This window comes from Dama dama, chromosome 5 (genome assembly GCF_033118175.1).
Source record: "Dama dama isolate Ldn47 chromosome 5, ASM3311817v1, whole genome shotgun sequence".
Lineage (NCBI taxonomy): Eukaryota > Metazoa > Chordata > Mammalia > Artiodactyla > Cervidae > Dama > Dama dama.
The window spans coordinates 9,911,817-9,932,702 of record NC_083685.1 but is presented as its reverse complement, the minus strand read 5'-3'; the positions used below and the strand labels follow the sequence as shown (position 1 = coordinate 9,932,702).

Below are 20,886 nucleotides of genomic sequence, written 5' to 3'. Positions count from 1 at the left end.
CAGCAAGGAGATCAGATCAGTCAATCTTCAAGGAAATCAGTACTGAATATTCATTGGAAGGACTGATGCTGAAGCTGAAACTCCAATACTTTGGCCAACTGATGCGAAGAACTGACTCATTTGAAAAGACCCTGATGCTGGGAAAGATTGAAGGTGGGAGAAGGGGGCGACAGAGGATGAGATGGTTGGGTGGCATCACTGACTCAGTGGACATGAGTTTGAGAAAGCTCTGGGAGTTGGTGATGGACAGCAAAGCCTGGTGTGCTGCAGTCCATGGGGGTCACAAAGAGTTGGACATGACTGAGAGCAACTGAACTGAACTGAAGAAGAAACTAAAATATTATTTTTCTTTTAATTAACATGCATTTTCAAGGGCTTCCCTGGTAAAGAATCTTCCATGGCTTAGCTGGTAAAGAATCTGCCTGCAATGTGGGAGACCTGGGTTCAATCCCTGGTTTGGGAAGAGGGAAGGCTACCCTGGAGGAGGGAAAGGCTACCCACTCCAATATTCTGGCCTGGAGAATTCCATGGATTGTAAAGTCCATGGGGTCGCAAAGAGTCGGACGCGACTGAGTGACTTTCACTTCACTCAAGTGGCAACTAAGTTGACGTAAATACTTAACTGTTTTGACCTCACTTACTTACTAAACATAACTGTTGGGTTTTTGTTTTCGTTTTTTTTGCAGGGAAGTCGGGAGGCCATTAAAAAGGAAGTAGGGGTTGCCATTAAAAAAAATTACTGAGACATTGAGGGTGCCTAGAACCAAGAAAGTTTGGAATACTTGCATTAGGTATTAAAAAAAGTTGGAGATCTATACCTCTGTTTTATACATAAGTAAATAAAGGCAAAATCATCGCCTGAGGCCACCCATTGGGGTTAGGGTGTGTGGGGGGGGTCCGTGAAATTCACACTAGGTCCCGTGTGATTTTCAAGAAGGCAAAGTGCCTCTCCCACCTCTATGTCCATTCAGATGTGTCCCCTGATTGTGAAGAAGGGCAGATTGGGGCCTGGATCCACCCCTTTCTGTTTGCCAAGCATCGCTATCTGACACCCTTCTCATTCAAGAGCAGGAGCTCTACTCAGGGGGCCCAGGACAACAGCCTTTGTGTGCAGTGGGAGCTGAAGTTGGGCCCTGCGGGGGGGCCTCTCTCCTTAGACACCCTGGAGGATCTCCCCACTCCCCTTGGTCCCCCTCCCAACTAAATCCACCTTCCGTCCCCGAGTCACTGGCTCAGGCAGGCACCTGGCTGCCGGGGCCCCAGAAGTTAAGTTTAAAAGTTATGCCATGGTACTTCCCTGGTGATCCAGTGGCTAAGACTGTGCTTCCTCTGAAGGGGGCGCAGGTTCGATCCCTGGTGAAGGAACTAAGATCTCTGGTGGAGGAATATGCCTCTTGGTGTGGCAAAAAAAAAAGTCTTGCTGGGCATCCAAGTCTCACCCAATCCGGCTCCACCTTCTAGGTGAGAGTCTCCAAGGGGCAGCTGCAGGTGGCAAGCAGCTTCCTGGAGCGGGTAACCGGGGGGAGAACCACGAGGTGACAGCCCGCAGCGTCCTCCCAGAACTTCGGCTCGACTTGAGGATTCTGCCCCCAGCGGTGAGCTGCCTGACCCCAAAGCTACTTATGCTAGAGATAAAGGGAAGCGCTGGAAGAAATGTGGGGGGGGGGTCCCACTTTCCCGAGGGGCAATTGCCAGCACCATCCTGTGCATCGAGACTGCCAGGCTCTAGGGGGACTCTTAGCAAGCTGTTCCACCCCTCTGAGCCTCTGTTTTCTCCTCCGCAGAATGGGAACAACAGTACCTGCTTCGTAGAGTGGTTCTGAGCATTTCATACATTACTAAAGCTTAGTGCAGAGCTAAGTATACGTCGTTAGTGTGCAATGAAATGTATTCATCCCATGAATATTTATTGATTGCCTACTAAGTGGATGGGGCAACAGTCTAAGCACTGGGAGTGAACAAGACAGACAAAAGCCCAGCCCTGGGAGGAGTGAGGCGGACATCCTAGCAGAGGCAGACAGACCGTAAAAAACAAACATCATCCCGACTCAATGGACATGAATTTGAGCAGACTCTGGGAGATGGTGAAGGACAGGAAAGCCTGGCGTGCTGCAGTCCATGGGGTCGCGAAGAGTGGGATACGACTGAACAACAACAGCAGTGTAAGTAAATTACAGAGTGGTACAGTCCAATAAAGATAGGATGTGAGCCATAAATGTGATTTAAACGTTTCCAGTGGTACCATTATAACAGTAAAAAGAAATGAGTGAAATTAAGGTTTCTAATTTTTAATGTAAAATGTTTAAAAATGTAGTTTTGAGATTAAAAACTTTTGGGACTTCCCCAGCAGTCCAGTGGTTAAGGCTCCTTGCTTCCAATGCAGGGGGCATGAGTTCAATCCCTGGTTGGGGATCTAGGGGTCCCATAGGCCACTGGAGTGTGGCCAAAATTTTTTTTTTAAATACACACACACACACACACAAATTAAAATCTTTCACCTAAAATATTGTTGTTTCGGCCAGAGGCATCAGCTACATTTCAGGTGCTCAGTGGTCACATGGACTTCATGGTTGCTGGATGCGTCAAGTGAGCGCAAAAATGAAGACTTGGCCAGCACCCTTTTCCCTCCGCTGGCCTGGCCTGGTCTGCCGCGAGAGCCTCCTGGCCACATGCCACCTTCTCCCTTCCACTGTTGGCAAGCATGACCCAGGTTCCACAGACCCCTGAGAGGTGCCCCAGCCTGGGGGAGTCTCAGCACCACCCTGCCCACTCCAGGCAACGGTGTGCACCCCTCGTTCTGGGGGCTTACGGCCACCCCAGGGAACAGACAGCAGGAAGTTTTGTCTAGGCTCTTACTGGAAAAGGGAAGAGGTGGGTCAGGGGGTGTGAGGATGAGTTTTTGTCCAGCGCAGGGATCAGTGGGAAGTGAGGAAGGGCTGGAACCTGCCTCTATTTAAAATTTGGTATTTTTTGTTCATCAGATTTTTGGCATTAATTAAGAAATATATTTTATTCATATATTATAAAGTTTGTCTGTTTAAAGTGCAAAATTCAGCAGTTTTTAGTAAAGTCACAGAGTTGTGTAACATCACTCAATCAATATTAGAACATTTTCGTCGTTCCCAAAGAAACCTTGCTCCCACCAAGTAGCCATTCCCTGTCCCCACCCCCATCCCTCCAAACCCTGGCGGCCATGAATCCACTTTCTGACCATATAGACTTGCCTATTCTGGATGTTTCCTATACGTGGGATCGTGGGGTCGTACAAATAGATGGCCTTTTGTGTCTGGCTTCTTTTCACTTAGCATAATGTCTTCCAGATTGACACCTATTGTAGTATGAATCAGGACTTTACTCCTTTTTGCTGTGTATGCTCAGTCGTGTCCAACTCTTGGCGACCCCATGGACTGTAGCCCACCAGGCTCTTCTGTCCATGGGATTCTCCAGGCAAGAATACTGGAGAGGGTTGCCATTTCCTTCTCCAGGGGATCTTCCCAACTCAGGGATCGAACCCAGGTCTCCTGTGTCTCCTGCGTGGCAGATGGATGTTGAGCCATCAGAGAAGCCCTCACTCCTTTTTATGGTCAAATAATATGCCATTGTATGGATGGACCAGATTTTTTTTCTATGCATTCTTTCCATGATGGATATTTATGTTTTTTTATTTTTTGGCTATGGTGAATTATTCTGCTGTGAACATTCATGTGCAGGCTTTTGTGTGGACATTTCTTTTAAATTCTTTTAAGGTTTGCATTAATTTAGAATTTTTAATATCTTTATATAAACTATTATTTTATCTAGATTTACTGAGTTCTTCCATCACTCCCTTAAAATTTGTGCCTGAGTCAAGAACTTGAGTAGCCTCACCCGGCTTCCCCCCTGCAGGTCCTGTCCCTGCTAGCTGCGTGACTTTGGGTGAGTTGCTTACCCTCACAGAACCTCAATTTCCTCCTCTGTGAAATGGGCATAATCCCTGTGCCCACTCACAGCTGTTAGGGGGCTTCACGGAGGTAATGAAGTGAGTTACAGACCCGGTCCACAGCAGACGTGAGTCAACGCGTTTTTCCTCCTGGGAAGGCCTGGTGCCCGGGCTGGCTGTGGGGAGCGTCCCCAGATGGATGTGACCATCCCCTGCCCTTGAGGAGAGTTGGCCCAACAGCCTGGAAATCCTTGCTGCCTCTGTTCCCAAGGGGAACCTGCTGTTTGGTTCTCTGGCTCCAGCCTAACCCACTACGAGGTCCTGAGGGGGTGCGACCGGATGCTGGTCACCCGGAGGACTCCCCGGTTCCCAGCTCCTTGCGCCCCAGCTGTGTGGGCCCCCCATCGCCGCCTCCCCCACCTCCACTCTGCCCATTCCCGTGGAAGGCCGCGGCTCTACCGCTCTCTGCTCTGCCATGAGGCCTGCACCGCGCAGGGTGAAGTCCAAAGTTCAGTCCCTTCGCTAAGCACACGGATAAATATGAACCTTGGAGAATTTCCCCAGCTCCAATGTAAACAGAGCGGGCAGGGGCCCTGATTCACTGGCCACTGGGGCCAGGGTTGGGGGTTGGGGGTGCCCACAGGGCTTGGCTAGTGGGGTTTGGGGGGGTAGCGGGTGCAAGGAGCCTGGCTGGGGCCTGCCTGCGGGCCGGCCAGCACGGAGCTAGCCCACGCGGTTGGGGGAGGCGGCCGGCTCGGTGGCCCCGGGCCGCGTGGCCCGGCGCTAGTGGAGCCATGGTTTCTAAACTGAGCCAGCTGCAGACGGAGCTCCTGGCGGCCCTGCTCGAGTCAGGCCTGAGCAAAGAGGCGCTGATCCAGGCGCTGGGTGAGCCTGGGCCCTACCTGCTGGCTGGAGATGGCCCCCTGGACAAGGGGGAGTCCTGCGGCAGTGGCGGCGGCCGAGGGGAGCTGGCCGAGCTGCCCAATGGGCTGGGGGAGGCCAGGGGCTCGGAGGACGAGACGGATGACGATGGGGACGACTTCACACCACCCATCCTCAAGGAGCTGGAGAGCCTCAGCCCAGAGGAGGCGGCCCACCAGAAGGCCGTGGTGGAGACCCTGCTGCAGTAAGGACCCCTCCCTTGTCCCCCGCCTCCAAGGAGCCCCGAGAGAGGGACTCACCCTCGGCTTCTGCCCAGCCCTTCCCAGTCCAGAGTCCCATGGGCTATAGCCTGGTTGTCGCGACGGGGACAGGGTCCGTTAGAGCTTGGAGGTGGTAGGAGGGGGATTCTGGCTTGGAGGTTGGAGTCTCCAGTGCCCGATCTGGCCCTCTGCAGGGTCCCGTCCCCATGAGCCAAGGCTTCCAGCCCATAGCTTGGGAAGTGGGGCATGCCCCACAGGGGAAGCCCAAGATGGGAGCAAGCAGAGAATCCACAATTTGAGTACCCGGGGAGAGAACCGGGGAAGGGCTGGTGGTGGGAATTTTTAGCTATCAGGCGCATTTCTAGTCCTCCAATCCTAACTTCCCTGCTAAACATCAGGGCACACCCCTGGCTGGGGTTTTGGGGGGGTCCCCTTGGTCTCCCCAGAACTCGAGCTTTCAGCCAGGAGAACCCAGGTCTTTCTTACCTGCTGGAAATGGAGCCTCAGGAGGGGAGCTGCTCCCCTTTCCAGCACAGCCTCAGGCACCCCCATCACCAGCAGGTACAGCTAGAAGCCTCCCCGCTCCGTACCCCCACTCACCGGGTGGCTTTACCCATCTCCCGGAGGACGGGGTGGGTCTGAGCCCTCTGCTCCCCTCTCCTCAGCAGAGCTGAGCTGGTTACTAATTACCCACGAGTTTTATTATTTCTCTTTTGTTTTATAAATTTATAAATGGCAAAAGGCTCTGATAAGGCCTGTGATCATTAACTTGTAGGGCTGGTGGCCTGGGGAGGCCTGAGCCAACTCTGACTTCCCCCCCAGGTGGGGGTGGGGGAGGTTGGAGGTGAGGGAAGGGGAGCCCGGGGGCTGCAGGGACAGCCTTCCCTCCGAGGCTCTGTAACCTGCCTCCTAACAGCCCGGGGAGGGGTGCCAGGCTAAGGTTTCACAGGTATCATTTTGGGCAATGTTGAGATAAACTCTGAAGGAAGCTACATACAGATAAGGATGAGGAAAGGAAACTGGGGCTCAGAGAGGGGAAGGAGCTGGACTAAGGCCACCCAGCTGGGGCTCCACGTCCCTCTCTTGGGTGCCCTCGATCGCCAGGACCGGGGTCGGAGCTGGGGGTGACTGGGGGTGACTGGGCGGTGGGGGGATGGGTTGCTGAGGAAGAGTTCCCAAAGACTATCTCTTTTCTGTCCAAGGTCCGGATCCCAGCCTGGGGTGGGGGAGGGCGGGATCCATCCCTCAGGGAGCCCTCAGGGCCTGCCAGGCCTTCTGAGGGCCGGGGAGGGGGCAGGGGAGCAGCCAGGGCCCCCTGAGTTGGTAGGAGGAGGAGGGCAAAGGGCCCTGCCGGGCTGCAGGGGAGGGGCATAGAGTCAGGCATCACCAGACCCAGGGAGAGGGCAACCGGACAGGGTGGGGCTGGGCCAGAACTGCTCAGGGCCCCAGATGGGCCTGGGGGCTTTCAGGGGGGTGTAGGGGGCAAGTGGGGTAGCAAAGGCCTTACCTGGCTGGGTGGGGCCTCTTGACCAGTAGCCCCTTCAGTGAGATGTGGGTGGACAGGAAGGCTTGATCCACAGCACGCGAGCGGGAAGCAGGGGTCAAAGTGCTCCCTGGGGAACAGCAGAGACCTGGAGGCGGAGGGAGAGAGGGGAGACAAGAAGGAAGAGATGGGGGGTGGGGGGGGGGCGTCTCGGGAGATGGAGACAGAGACCTGGAGAAGCAGAGTGGCGCAGAGGAGCCAGGAGGGGCCCGGGTCTGACATGCAGCTGGAAGAAGGGGCTGGGGAGAGAGCGAGGTGCCCCAAGCTGCGAGGAAGCTGGAGTGCTTGCCTCCCGCCCCGATTGGGTTTTCTTTAATGCTAACAGCATGCTATTTACTTTCCATTTAAATTTGAGATGTTGCTATAAATTATCAACCAGCTCCTTGTTCCTGCGGAGTTTATAACTAACTACCTGGGTTACTTATTGTTCAGGTAACAAAAGGGATCTGAAAACGCCCTGAGGGGGGAAAGTGGGGCCTTGGGCCTCAGGACACAGGCTGCAGAGGGGTGGGGGACCCCCATGACCGCCCTGGGTGGTGGGGGAAGTTGAGGCTGGAAAGGATGGCGAAGGGGTAGGACTTCCCCAGGAAGCCAGGTGTGACCCAGTGTTACCTTGGACATGTCTCTTCTCATCCTGCTTTGGTCTCCCTGACCTGGACAATGAGTAAAATTCACACTCCCCGCCCACCCTGGTTCCCTGACCTCTTCCTCAGGTACCTCTCCCTCTGCCACCACTGTCCTCCACTTAACACTACACTGACTTCACTGATTCCCACCTCAGGACCTTTGCACGTGCTGTAGCTTCTCCCTGGAACCTTCTTCCCAGATCTTCCCATGACCAATTCTTTCCCCGTTTTGCTCCAATATCACCCCGTCGGGGAGGCCCTCCCTGATCACCCCATCTAAAGGTAGGTCCCAGCATCATCACTCTCTCTTCCCCTATTTTTGTTGACTTTCTCCTGAAATGTATCGTTACTTATGATCATCTTATTGATCTGTTTTCTGTCTTGGGCTGTGACTACTGAAGCCCTTCCAGAGCTGTGTTCACCACTCAGACCCCTGATCTCCAGCCCAGTAGCTGACACTCTTCATGAATGAATGAGTGACAACTAGGTTTCTCTGAGCCCTGGGGACATCTGCTGCTATGGCCAAGGGAGGAGCCTGTCCCAGGGCTCCTTCCTGAGCGTCCTCCTAGGCCTTCCTATCCCTGAGCAGCTCAAACTCGAGGGTCTCTGGTCCTCTCCATCGGGCAGTACCAAGGCCCGGAGACGCGGGAAGACAGAGGCTGAGGTGGGACAATCTGACACCCCTGACTGAGGCCAGCCTGCCTGGACTTGATCCCCAGCTCAGCTGGGGCAGGCCGTTTCAGTTTTCTGAGCCACAGTGTTCTCTGCAAGGCAGAGCTGATCATAACGCTTACCCACAGGGTTAAACAGCATGTAAGTGCAACAAACGACTGCTATTATCAGTGGTCCCATTTTACAGATGAGCAAACTATGGCTCAGAGAGGCAAAGTGACCTGCCCGAGGTAGTCTTACAAAGTAGTAAGGCCAGGGCTTGGACCCAAGTCCTCACACTTGACATAGCACCCTGAGGCCGCATGCCCGTCTTTGACACGTTCATCCCCCTCTTTACCCTCCCCCGTCAGTCTCACTGTTAACCACTGACTGATTTCCATGCAGTGCTCTATGGCTCATGCGTACGTGCAGGCTCAGTCACCAAGTCGTGTCCGACTCTGAGATCCTATGGGCTGTAGTCCGCCAGCCTCCTCTGTCCATGCGATTTCCCAGGCAAGAATACTGGAGTGAGTTGCCATTTCCTCCTCCAGAGGATCTTCCCGACCCAGGGATCGAACCTGTGTCTTCTGCATTGGCAGGCAGGTTCCCTACCACTGAGCCACCTGGGAAGTCCCCTAGGGCTTATGAAGGGCTTACAGATGCATAAAACTCATTTTCTCCTCCTGATAACCTATGAAATATTATTAGGCCCCTATCACGGTTGAGGAAACTGAGGCACATGGAGGCTAAGCAACTTCCCAGAGCCATCTGGAGGATGAGTGGTAGAGCTGGGGTTCACGCTGAGAACTCGGCTCCCCTCCAGATAAATGGCCCTTCAGGCTGGTCTCCCAGCTCTGCAAACTTGGACCCACCAAAATCCCATGCGCCCGTGAGCAAGAGGCCCAAAGTCTCAAACCTCTGAGGGACTCCAGAACCGGCAGCAGGTGAGGAGGGAGATACAGGCAGATCTCCACCTGAGTCCTCTTCCGTCTGCCGTGGGGCTGGGAGGCCCCAGGGCTAGGTTGTGGATGGTGATGATGGAGGTGGTGGTGGTAACAATACCATTCCACTTACTGAGCACTTACTGTGTGCCTGACCCTGACCTCATCATCAAACTCTAGGGATGAGTTTCACCCCTCCTAGAAACTCAGCCAGTTCTCCCAACAACTGGGAGGCAGGAGTGATCTGTCATCCTGTTACAGGGCAGATGAGAGGCGTGTGCACGACGGGTGTGAGATCACAGTGGTGGGATTCGAACCGGACTCAAACCCATCAGAGTGAAAGCAGGCGATGCCTGGAAACCTGGCCTCCTAATTCTGCCTTGGGGAAAATGTCATGAAAAGAGCCATGTTCTTGGAGACTGTGTGTGTGTGTGTTTCGTGGAGGTAGAGAAAGCAGAAAACAGAGAGAAAGAGAAAGTGTGTGAAACAATGACAGGCAGACAGAGATACATAGGGTCAGATGGACAGGAAGAGACAGCAGATCTTTAGTTTGAGCCCAAAGAGGCGCTGCTGAAGGAAGACAGGGAGGGAGGGGGGGAGGACCTCTCTCTCAGGAGGGGGATGACTGCAGTTGGGGGAGGAGGGAGGCCATGGGCAGCCCAGCCCTGGAATCAGATAAACATGTTTGCCGTGGAGCGCAAGGCTGGACTTTGTCCTGCCCTTCCCTCCCAGGACTGACTGGCATCTAGGGAGCTGGTGGAGGGGGGTGGGTGGTGGGGAGGAGAGGCTTCTAAGGGCCCCTGAAAGCAGGGAGACAGGGCTCAGGCAGATGTCAGGGGTTCAGGCAAAGCCAAATAGTCCTGAGTCCCAGTGAGGTCCCCTTGGACAAGTATGCACCTCTCTGAGCCTCAGTTTTCTCAACTGTGAAATGAGCGGACAAGTAGCACCTACCTCCTAGGGTTAAGATTTAAATGACCAGCCCTTAGCACAGTGCCCGGCTCCTTGTGAATACTCAAAAATGTGCATTCTCCCGGCTACCGTGTTTACACGAAGGGGACTTTGCTGAACTGACTGCTGATTGTTTTAACTGCGTCTGTCCCTATCTTCCCTTCCTGTATGCAACTGCTGATAAAAAAGGAGGAAGTCAGAGGGCCAATGAGGATGAAAGTCTCTGTGCCCTTGTGTCTCAGAAAGTCACCGTCAGGGGGGCAGGTGAGACTGGTTCTTGGAGGAAAGAGAAGGGCCAGGGGAGAAGGTAGTGCGGGGCGGGCTTTAGAGTGCTGGGGGCGGGGTTAATTTGCTTTTAGATTTTTTTTTTTTTCACAATTCAGTTTTAAACATGATCTATGTAGTATATTATCAATATATGATATTGCTATCTATGATACATGATCCTGTATCATATAATTTACAAAGCACGGAGGAGTAACAGAGAAAAGCCCCCCCCGCCCCGCCCTGTCCCTAGCATCCAAGCAGTGTCTCCAGTTCATTCTGTATCCTTCCGGTATTTTACGTGAACACAAGCAAATATGTAGAAATCTTCTTTTATCCCACTTAAAAAATTTTTTTTTAATTTGCCTGTATTGGGTCTTACCTGCGGCATGCAAGAGCTTTGTTGCCTCATGCGGGCTCTTAGCAGAGGCACATAGGATCTAGTTCCCTGACCTGGGCCCCCTGCCTAGGGAGCAGTATCTTAACCACTGGACCACCAGGGAAGTCCCTGTCCCACTTTAAACTTTATCTTCATTTATTTTTTTTAATATATAGTTTTGTTTATTTTTTGACTGTGCTGGGTCTTTGTGGCTGTGTGGACTTTTCTCTAGTTGCAACGAGTGGGGGCTCCTCTCTAGTTGCAGTGTGTGGGCTTATAGTGGTGGCTGCTCTTGTTGGGGAGCACGGGCTCCAGGGCACGTGGGCTTCAGTAGCTGGGGCACCGGGGCTCGGGAGTTGTGGCTCCGGGGCTCTGGAGCACAGGCTCAGTAGTTGTGGCGGATGGGCTCGATTGCCCTGAGGCATGTGGGACCTTCCAGGACCAGGGATCGAACCTGTGTCTCCTGTATTGGCAGGTGGATCCTTTACCACTGGACCATCAGGGAAGGCCCCACACAGCAGATGTACCAGACAAATTGTCCCAGCTGGGCTTACGCAGCGCTTTCTCAGTGGGTTTCTATGGCTGCACTGGAGGGAGGCACCACGATGGGGTTGATCAGTGTCCTTTTGCTGGACATTTATTAGGTTGTTTCCAATCTTTGGCAACATGTCACCTCCCGCACACGCCGTTCATCACACGTGCCAGTACTGGAAGCCTCTGATTTCTAAAAGCAAACCGCTGCGACCAGGCAGTGGGAACACAGGCTTGGGATTGCACGTCCCAGTTCTGCCTCTCTCAGCACGGTTGTATCTGACACCTGATGTAACAGAAACTCAAGAGAGGAGGAAGGGAAGAGAGGAAGGCTGAGACAGAGCAGGAGAGGGAGAGAGAAGAATTTATATCGTACAGGCAGCCTGACCCTTTCTGTTCCTCACGGTGAGCAGAGGACAGGAGGCTGAGCCACAGTGGCCTCAGGTCCCTTGAATCCCTCCAGTGACAGAACTATGTACATTTTTTCTTACAAGAAGTTCTTGGGATGCCAGCCCATAACCCTGCGACTCTGTTGAAAAACTCGCCATCCGTCTCAGGGCTGTGCGGAGACTGGCCACGCCACAGTCTAGGGTTTAGTGCAGATTTTCAGAAGGCATTTTGACACTATGTAATTTTTGCCAGATAAGTTGACTTAGAACTAAATCCCTTGAGCTGGGGTGGGACTCTGCTGGGCTGACCCCATGACCTTGGGCAAGAGATACATGTGACGCAGTGCTTTGAGCCTCAGTGACCCTGGCTGTCAAGTGGGAGAATCATGTTTCTTGCCTTCTTGGCAGATTCAAGTTTTTCCAGTAGATCACTCTCATCTGTACATCCACCCACCCACCCACCTATCCATCCACACTTTCAACTGCTCATCCATCTATCTAACTTACCATCTATTCATCCACCCATCTACCATCTACCCATTAACCATCACATTGCTTCATCCATCAGCCATCCTCTCACTTGCCATCCACCATCATCAATCCATTGATCTTCCCATTACCTATCCATCCATCCATCCATCCATCCATGCTTTTATCCACTCATCCACCTATCTATCCTACCATCTGTCCATCCATATACCCACCTATCTGTCCATTTATCTACCATTTACTCATCAACCATCCCATTTATCCATCCATCCATCCTCTCACCCACCACCCACCATCAATCCATTGGCCATCCCATTACCTGTCCATGCATCCATCCATACATCCCTCCATATACACATACACTCATTCATTCATGCAGTCACCAAGGGCATAGTCTATGTCAGGCCTATGTTGGGTGCTAAGAACAGTTCCTGCCCTCCAGGTGTTTACAGTCTCTCAGTGGATAAGACACAGTCACAAATAACATTTCTAGGTAGAATGAGGAGGGGTCTTTAACGGAGGCACAAAGGTTAGGATCCTCCCCATGGACCTGTGTAGCTTCCAGGGGGAGGTTGTTTAAGTCCACATGTGTGTCCGTGTGTCCCTGTGTGTTTCTAAACCTTTATCTGTCCCTGTGTGTGTGCAGGGCTGGTTGGGGCCTGTGTCTACACGTCTGCCACGTGTATGTGTCTGCGAGTCTCTGCCCCATGCCCTTGTGTCCTGACATGAGCACCCATACCTCCCCGTCCCTGAGTCGGGCCACAGGCCCCTGGGCTCCACACCGGCCTCCATCCGCCATCCCCGCCTCCCGGGTGGACAGGGCTCCCAGCACCCACCCCTGGCTCAGCAGACCATCCTTCCCCCAGGGAGGACCCGTGGCGCGTGGCCAAGATGGTCAAGTCCTACCTGCAGCAGCACAACATCCCGCAGCGGGAGGTGGTTGACACCACCGGCCTCAACCAGTCACACCTGTCCCAGCACCTCAACAAGGGCACGCCCATGAAGACGCAGAAGCGAGCCGCCCTCTACACCTGGTACGTCCGCAAGCAGCGAGAGGTGGCCCAGCGTAAGTAATGACCGGCAGCAGCCCCATCTTCCCGGCAGGGCCTGGGACTCCCTGCAGCTTGAGGGCGGGGGCTGGAAGTCTCGCCCCCTCCCCACTCCTCGGATAGGCAGAGGGACAAAGTCGAGGAGAAGGTGGGGTGGGTGGGGGTGGGATTCAACCAGCGTGTATCACCTGTTCTGCTGGAAGCACTCTGGGGGAGGGGAAGAGGGTTGATCCTGGGCATCGAGAGATGGATGAATGGGGTCCCTGCCTTCTAAGAGCGTCCCGTGCGGAGGGGAAGCCGGAGGACAAATCCGCATGATTCGGTGAGACAAGAATTAAAATGTGGTAACGCCAACGACAGCCAGCATTTCTGGAACATGCATCATGTGCCAGGCCCAGCAGAGAACACCACAGGGAACGTTTCCAAGTGTTAAGCTTGCAGAGGAGCAGCCCTTCTTCCTCAGGGAGGCGGGGCATCAGGAGGGGTCACACGAGGAGCATGACCTCTCGACTCAGTCTTGAAGTGTCAGTTGAATTTCGACCCCTGAAGATGCAGGGAAGGGTGTTCCAGGCAGAAGGAACAGCAGTGGTGAAGGCTCAGAGGCGAGGTGCACGCTCAGGGAACCCTCTGCTGCAAACCTGGGGACAGCTAGGAGCGTTCTCATTCAGCGCATGGTGGGTTTTACCACCTGAACTTCATACCCCACAGAATCCCTGGTGCACTTCCACACTTTTGAGCCTAAGTGTAAAAAAGATGTTTTTTGATGTTTCTTTTATAACTATCCAGTTTTTTCTTTTTAAGGCAATACTCATACTTAATTTTAAAGAAACAGAAGAAAGATTTTACAATAAAAATTAAGTGTCTTCTCCTAAAGCAGCCACGGGCATTCCTAGTCTCATACAGATCCTTCCAGAGGTATTATATGCATATACTAATGCTGTTTAGTCACTTAGTCGTGTCCGACTTTTGCGACCCCATGGACTGTAGCCCTCCAGGCTTCTCTGTCCATTGGGCTTCCCAGGCAAGAATATGGTGAACATTGAGCCACCAAAGATGACCCCGGTGCATACATGAGCCATATACTATATATATGTATATATTTCCCCTGCTGTTTGAAGGGCAGCTAGCTATTCTGTTATTTGGAGGTGCCATTAACTGGCCTCCTACCAAAGAATCAGCTGAGAAAGTGGCTGGGTCTCTTCTCTTCTGGCTAATACTTATACTTTAAGCTTGATTTTCAAGTCTAGAATGTTGAAAATAACTCTTGAATCTACTCAGGAGATACAAGTTCAGGTTTCTGCTCTACTGTGTGGCCCTGGAAAAATATTTAACCTCCCTGACCCTCAGTTACATCGTCTGTAAAATGGGATGGCATATGTGTCAAATGTGAATAAAAGGTGATGCTTACCTGGAGCCTTGTATTGAGGACTGTGAGATTATATCTTGGCCCAGTAGAAAAGTGTGCAGGGGTTGATTAGTGATGTCTGCCTTGGACACAGGTGAGGTAAGGAGTGACATGTGGGCTGTGTGTTTGTCATCACTGGATTAGGCGATTTCGGGGTTTGAGCTGTAAGCTCCTCTGGCTCAGCACCTTAGAAAGGAGAAACAAGCAGAGGCATGCTCATGCTGATTCGGGAAGGTAGGACTGGCCAGTGTCCTGCTCATGGCTCTCTATGCCCACAGAGTTCACCCATGCTGGCCAGGGTGGGCTGATTGAAGAGCCTGCGGGAGATGAGCTACCAACTAAGAAAGGGCGCAGAAACCGTTTCAAATGGGGCCCAGCATCCCAGCAGATCCTGTTCCAGGCCTACGAGAGGCAGAAGAACCCAAGCAAGGAGGAGCGGGAGGCGCTGGTGGAGGAGTGCAACAGGTAGAATGGTTGGCAGTCAGCAGGGCTGGTTGGGTCTGGGCTGGGGAGAGGCTGGGGAAGGTAAGGAGGGCTCTGGATCCTGAGGGAGTCTCCTCTGGTTTTGAGAGCTCCTGCTGTTGGCTCAGGAGTTCTCAGCTCCTGCTCAGGGCCTGAAACCTAGCTCTATTTCTGGCACCCACCCTCCACCCAGGGGTCCCCAACCTCCAAATCTAATGCCTGATGACGTGATGTGGAGCTGATGTAATAATAATAGAAACAAGTGTTAGTCACTCAGTCGTGTCCGACTTTTGTGACCCCATGGACTGTAGCCTGCCAGGCTCCTCTGTCCATGGAATTCTCCAGGCAAGATCACTGGAATGGTAGCCATTCCCTTCTATAGGGGATCTTCCTGACCTAGGGATCGAACCTGGGTCTCCTGCATTGCAGGCAGAGGGAAGCCCCAGCAGAAACAGAGTGCACAATAAATGCATTTAAATCACCCCAAAACCATTCCCCGCTCCCCAGCCCATGGAAAAATTGTCTTCCACGAAACCGGTCCCTGGTGCCAAAATGGTTAGAAACTGCTGCCCCGCCTACCCAAGCGCTCCTGAGTGGGGCTGCTCGTCTCACTCACCCTCCACTTACTGTGCTCACTCTATATGAAGAGACTTAAGAGAGGCTAAGCCGTTTGCTCAGGATCGCAGAGCAGATTGGGCTCAGAAGCCAGGTCTGTCAGCTGCAGCAGACGCTCAGGAAGAGCCCTGGTTCTCAGAGCCCTCCCCCAGCCCCAGGAGGCTCACCGTGCCCATCTCTGCAGGGCGGAGTGCATCCAGAGAGGGGTGTCGCCATCGCAGGCCCAGGGGCTGGGCTCCAACCTCGTCACAGAGGTGCGTGTCTACAACTGGTTTGCCAATCGCCGCAAGGAGGAAGCCTTTAGGCACAAGCTGGCCATGGATACGTACAGCGGGCCGCCACCGGGGCCAGGTCCCAGCCCCGTGCTGCCTGCCCACAGCTCCCCTGGCCTGCCCCCGCCCGCCCTCTCCCCCAGTAAGGTCCACGGTGAGTGCCATGTGGGCAGGGGGACTGGGTAGTGGGCAAAGCGAGTATGGGGGTAAGTGGAAGAGCTGGGGAGCACCGCCCCAGGGGCAGCAGCCCCGCAAACCACTTAGTATATTATTACGGCTCCAACTCTATTCACACTGCCCTATCCACCCCACCCCTCTCCACTCCTCTGACCACTCAGCTCCACCCACTGCCCTCTCTTTGGGCCACTGCATTCACTCCAACCCCACTGGATTTTGGTTACTGCAATTCATTCCTGATCAAGCCAACTCAATTCCTTTCAGCTCAGTTCAATTCAACTCAATCCAGTTCAACTCACTATAATCTGAGTTTCATTTAAATTTCATACAGTTTGGTCCAGTCCCATTCCCAACTGATCAGTTTAACTAAATGTATTTCAATGAAATTCAGTTAATCTCGTATCGCTCAGTTCAATTTCAGTCCAATGCGATTTGATCCCGTTTGACTCAATCAATCTCAGCTCATTTTGGGTGTGATTCAGCTTGATCAGTTTCATTCAACTAATTCCGATTCATTCTATTCAAGTTTGCCTAAGTTTAATTTCATTAGCCTCAGTTCATTTTGGCTCTGTTGTCTTTCATTGAGCACCAACTGCATGTCCAGTGCAGCCCTGGGTAGTGGGGGCCACAGAGCTAATAAAACACAAAGCTTGTGTTCAAGGGGTTGAACAAGCAGCCAGCACAGGGGCTGGCAGGAAGTGGATACTCCAGCAGAATCTGCTGGCTGCATAGAGAAAGATGGTGTGAGTGGCCCGAGCAAGCCAATACAGTTTGGGGTGTTGGGGGCTGTGGACACGGGCAGGGAAGTGGGGTGCTGAAGCTGGACACTGCTCCCATTCCAGGCGTGCGCTATGGACAGCCTGCCACCAGTGAGGGGGCAGAAGTGCCCTCCAGCAGCGGCGGTCCCTTGGTGACGGTGTCTGCACCCCTGCATCAAGTGTCTCCCACCGGCCTGGAGCCCAGTCACAGTCTGCTGAGCACAGAGGCCAAGCTGGTGAGTGTCCCCCCGCCCTCCCCCCATCTCCCTTTGGCTGGGAGATTCTGGGGCAGTCCCCAGGGAGGCAGGGTGGGGCCCCGCCCTGACTCAGTCTGGCTTCCCCTCCAAGGTCTCAGCCACTGGGGGCCCCCTGCCCCCGGTCAGCACCCTGACAGCACTGCACAGCTTGGAGCAGACATCCCCAGGCCTCAGCCAGCAGCCTCAGAATCTCATCATGGCCTCGCTTCCCGGGGTCATGGCCATTGGGCCTGGAGAGCCTACCTCCCTGGGCCCCACGTTCACCAACACGGGAGCCTCCACCCTGGTCATTGGTAAGCTGGTGGGGCTGGAGGTCTGTCTAGGTGAGGGGCTCACGGGGGTTCCTGCTGAATCCAGGAATGGGGAGAGCCACTGGGACTCATTCATTCATAGATTTATTGAGTGCCTGCCCCATGCTCCACCAGTGATACACAAGTGAACCAAAGAGCCCCCGAACTCAGTCACCCAAGTGGGGGAGGCAGACGATAAACGTAAAACATAAGTTACACAGTACCTGAGATGGTGAAACAGCTACTGGAAAACAGGGCAGCGTAAGGGGGACTGACATTTTCTAGGTTTTAGTTTTTTTTTTTAAAGTTCAGAAAGACTTTATTCACAGAACTATTATGCAGAAGCTCAATATATGACAGATAGGGAGTTGCGGGGGAAGGGGTACCGAGAGTTAGGCCCCAGGGCCTTTGCACTGCCGTGGAACCCCAGGGCACCAGGGAACCCTCTTTGACACACTCCCTGCCCTTATAGTGAGCTAGCAGCTCAGAGAGGGGGAGTCACTTGCCAGAACCTTAACGCAGTGCAAGGTTTTTTCTGGATTACCTCGTCCCCTCCTCCAACCCACGGGATCTAGGAGGGAGGGAAGGTGCCCCTGGGGGTCTGGGCTGGGCCTGGGGACGCCGAGGAGGTGGCCGGAGGCCTGGCCGACCCCTGCCCCTCCCACCGCTCCAGGCCTGACCTCCACGCAGGCACAGAGCGTGCCGGTCATCAACAGCATGGGCAGCAGCCTGACCACCCTGCAGCCCGTCCAGTTCTCGCAGCCGCTGCACCCTTCCTACCAGCAGCCGCTCATGCCCTCTGTGCAAAGCCACGTGGCCCAGAGCCCCTTCATGGCCACCATGGCCCAGCTGCAGAGCCCCCACGGTGAGCACCCCTTGGCCCCCTGCTGGGGGGTGGGGTGGTGGGAACCCAGGGGAAGGGGCGGCGTGGCAGGTGCTGTGGTCTGTGTGTGTGTCTGATACTCACAGAAGTGTGAGTGCTTCTGTGACGGGGACTGCGGGGGATCTCAGATGCATGTCCGTGGGCTGAATACATTTCAGGGTGTGAATCCATGTGGTCATGTGTACACACCCACGTGTGCCCTTGGGGCCATGGGTACCTTTCAGCTTTTAGAAAGGTGATATGCTACATACACCATGATGACATACAACACTCCCAGCAAGGCTTGGTCCAACACCCCTTCATCAAACACCACGGTTTCTGCAGCCAAAGGGAGAATTCCACGAAGCAGGGTTAATAGGCTCAGGACCGACTTCGCCACCAGATGAGCTCTAGTACCAACCTGAGGAACACCTGTTGGTTTTCAGACTTTTCTGGAACTTGGACTCTTGGATGAGGGATTTGTGGACCTGAACCTCTGTGTGCGTGTGGTGGAGGGCACCATTTATGTGTGTATGTGGGTGGCTGTGTTTTTATCTGAGTCCATGTGAGCATAGGTGATTTGTGTCACTTTTCTGCTGGTGTCTGTGTGTTTTGCGGGGGCTGGGACTGCAGAGGAAATGCTGGGTTACACTGTAGAGGGCGTCCTGGAGGTGGGGGATAAGATGCGGCCCCCTCACCCGGGCGCTGACCCTTCCTTCTGGGACTGGTACCGAGCACCCCGTCAGCACCTGCATCTCTGGGTCCCTTCCACACCTGCACTCTCCAGGTGACCGTGGGGGTGGGCTTGGGCTCCCCACCTCCCCCAGGCTCCTCCCCACAAGACAGGCAGAGCTGGCCCCTGCGGTTGGGGACAGCGCCCATCTCTTCTATCTGGAGCCCCCCATTTTTAGAAATCAGCCCTGAGTCGCGGGCCACTGCCCCACTGGGGGGCTCACCAGGCCCAAGCCCCTGCCTTGAGGCCCCTCGTGGGAGGAGCCCAGCTGGACCCAGGTGCCATGTCTGTGCCCTCCTCTCTCCTCCCTCCTGGCCAGCCCTCTACAGTCACAAGCCCGAGGTGGCCCAGTACACCCACGCGGGCCTGCTTCCGCAGACCATGCTCATCACCGACACCACCAACTTGAGCGCCCTGGCCAGCCTCACGCCCACCAAGCAGGTAAGGCCCGGGCCGGCCCCACCCGTCCATGGGCCCTGCCCCAGTGCACATCTCGGGGGGCTCAGGAGCTGCTCTTCCGCCAGGTCTTCACCTCAGATGCTGAGGCCTCCAGCGAGTCCGGGCTTCACACGCCGGTGTCTCAGGCCACCACCATCCACATTCCTGGCCAGGACCCTGCTGGCATCCAGCAGCTGCAGCCCACCCATCGGCTCAGTGCCAGCCCCACTGGTGAGCCCCCTTGCCCCGCACCACCCCTTCTTGCTGTCCCCACAGCTGAGGAGGGAGGTGGACGCGGCAGGTGGGGGGGAGGGGTGGACATGTGAGGGGGCACCGGTGCTCCCCTAAAGTGAGACGAGAGGGGTGTGAAACCACAGGAAGCAGGCCTGTCTCACTGGAACATGTTAACTTGGTTGAGGAAGAAGCTAACCCGAAGTAGGGTGGAATCAGGAGGCGTGGGAAAGGCTTGCTGGGGGCGCCAGAAGTGACTCGTGGACGTGCTGCTCTGGCTCAGCGTTTAGCATTTTTTGAATCTGTTGCCAACAGTTTAAAAATTAAGAGCTTTCACACATTTCTGGCTTCTCCTGGGAAGTCAGAAGGACTCATGTTCCCCCGTAGCAACCACAGAGCCTGCCACGTCCCACCCGAACCCTGCATTTCCATCCCCCGAGAACCTGAGTCTGCAGCCCGCAACGCCACGGTGATGAGCAGGCACTGTGGAGTCAGGCTGCTGGGCTCTGAGACCCGGGGTGGCCACTTGCTAAGTGTGAGTCCTGGGGTCCTCCATCCAGTCCTGGAGGCTGCAGGGACGGTCCCTGAGGGCTCCGTGGTCCAGGCTCTGTGCTCGACCCATGAGGTGGGTGGCAGCATCCCTGTTTTCCAGATGAGAAAGCACTCGAGGAGGAGAGGGGCTTGAAGGTGGTGGGGCCAGGACCCAGACCCGGGTCCAACCATGTCCATTCAGTAACCGTGTGAATCCATCAGGGTTCTCCTGAGACACAGAACCCATAGGGATACACACACACATGTTTAAGAAATTGGTTCATACAACCGTGGGCTCTGCAAGTCTGAACACTGCAGGGCAGGAAGCCCCACTGCAGTCTCCTTCTCTGGGAAGCCTCAGTTTTTGCGCTAAAGGCTTCCACTGATTGGATGAGGCCCACCCACACTGTCAAGGGACATCTCCTCTACTTAACATCAACTGGTGCAAGTGTTAACCACATCTGCAAAATACACGGCGATGTCTGGACTGGGCTTTGGATCATGACTGGGTACTAAAAAGCAAAGCTGACGCATGAAACGAACCACGACACCGGTTCACCAGGGCTCCTCTGACATACTCGCCAAACTGGGCTGGGCTGTGGGGGCCACATCCTGGGGGCCCTGGAGCCGGGCTGGGTTAATAAGGCCTGAGAGCTGAGGTGTGACTTTGGGGTTCTAATACCTGCTGAAACTCAGGAGGTGGTGGGGGTGCCCCCTTCCCACCCCAAACACCCTCAGGGACGGTGGTGGTGGGGTGTGGGGCCGGGCCGGGCGTGGCGGGCACCAGCCACCTCCTCTGCCTCCGCAGTGTCCTCCAGCAGCCTGGTGTTGTACCAGAGCTCCGACTCCACCAATGGCCATGGCCACCTGCTGCCGTCCAACCACGGTGTCATCGAGACCTTCATCTCCACGCAGATGGCCTCTTCTTCCCAGTAACCATGGCCTCCCAGGGGCCCTGGAGCCTCCACAGTCTGCTGGAGGGGT

The 20,886-nt window shown here is 54.5% G+C and overlaps 1 protein-coding gene across 1 annotated transcript; it reads left to right on the top strand.

Moving 5' to 3' along the window:
* Positions 1-1,232: 1,232 nt before the first annotated feature.
* HNF1A (HNF1 homeobox A) lies at positions 1,233-20,849 on the top strand. Its single transcript, XM_061141739.1, has 10 exons — positions 1,233-5,045; positions 12,689-12,888; positions 14,555-14,741; positions 15,538-15,779; positions 16,645-16,796; positions 16,909-17,110; positions 17,781-17,972; positions 19,022-19,143; positions 19,227-19,371; positions 20,711-20,849. The coding sequence occupies exons 1-10, from the start codon at positions 4,714-4,716 to the stop codon at positions 20,836-20,838; spliced, it is 1,902 nt and encodes a 633-aa protein (XP_060997722.1). The 5' UTR covers positions 1,233-4,713; the 3' UTR covers positions 20,839-20,849.
* The last annotated feature ends 37 nt before the right edge of the window (positions 20,850-20,886 follow it).

Excerpts from the sequence above, each read along its gene's own strand:
- HNF1A (XM_061141739.1), top strand. The coding sequence starts at position 4,714 with ATGGTTTCTAAACTGAGCCAGCTGCAGACGGAGCTCCTGGCGGCCCTG. Across the intron at positions 12,889-14,554 it reads GCAGCGAGAGGTGGCCCAGC|AGTTCACCCATGCTGGCCAG; the intron begins GTAAGTAATGAC and ends CTATGCCCACAG. Across the intron at positions 14,742-15,537 it reads CTGGTGGAGGAGTGCAACAG|GGCGGAGTGCATCCAGAGAG; the intron begins GTAGAATGGTTG and ends CCATCTCTGCAG.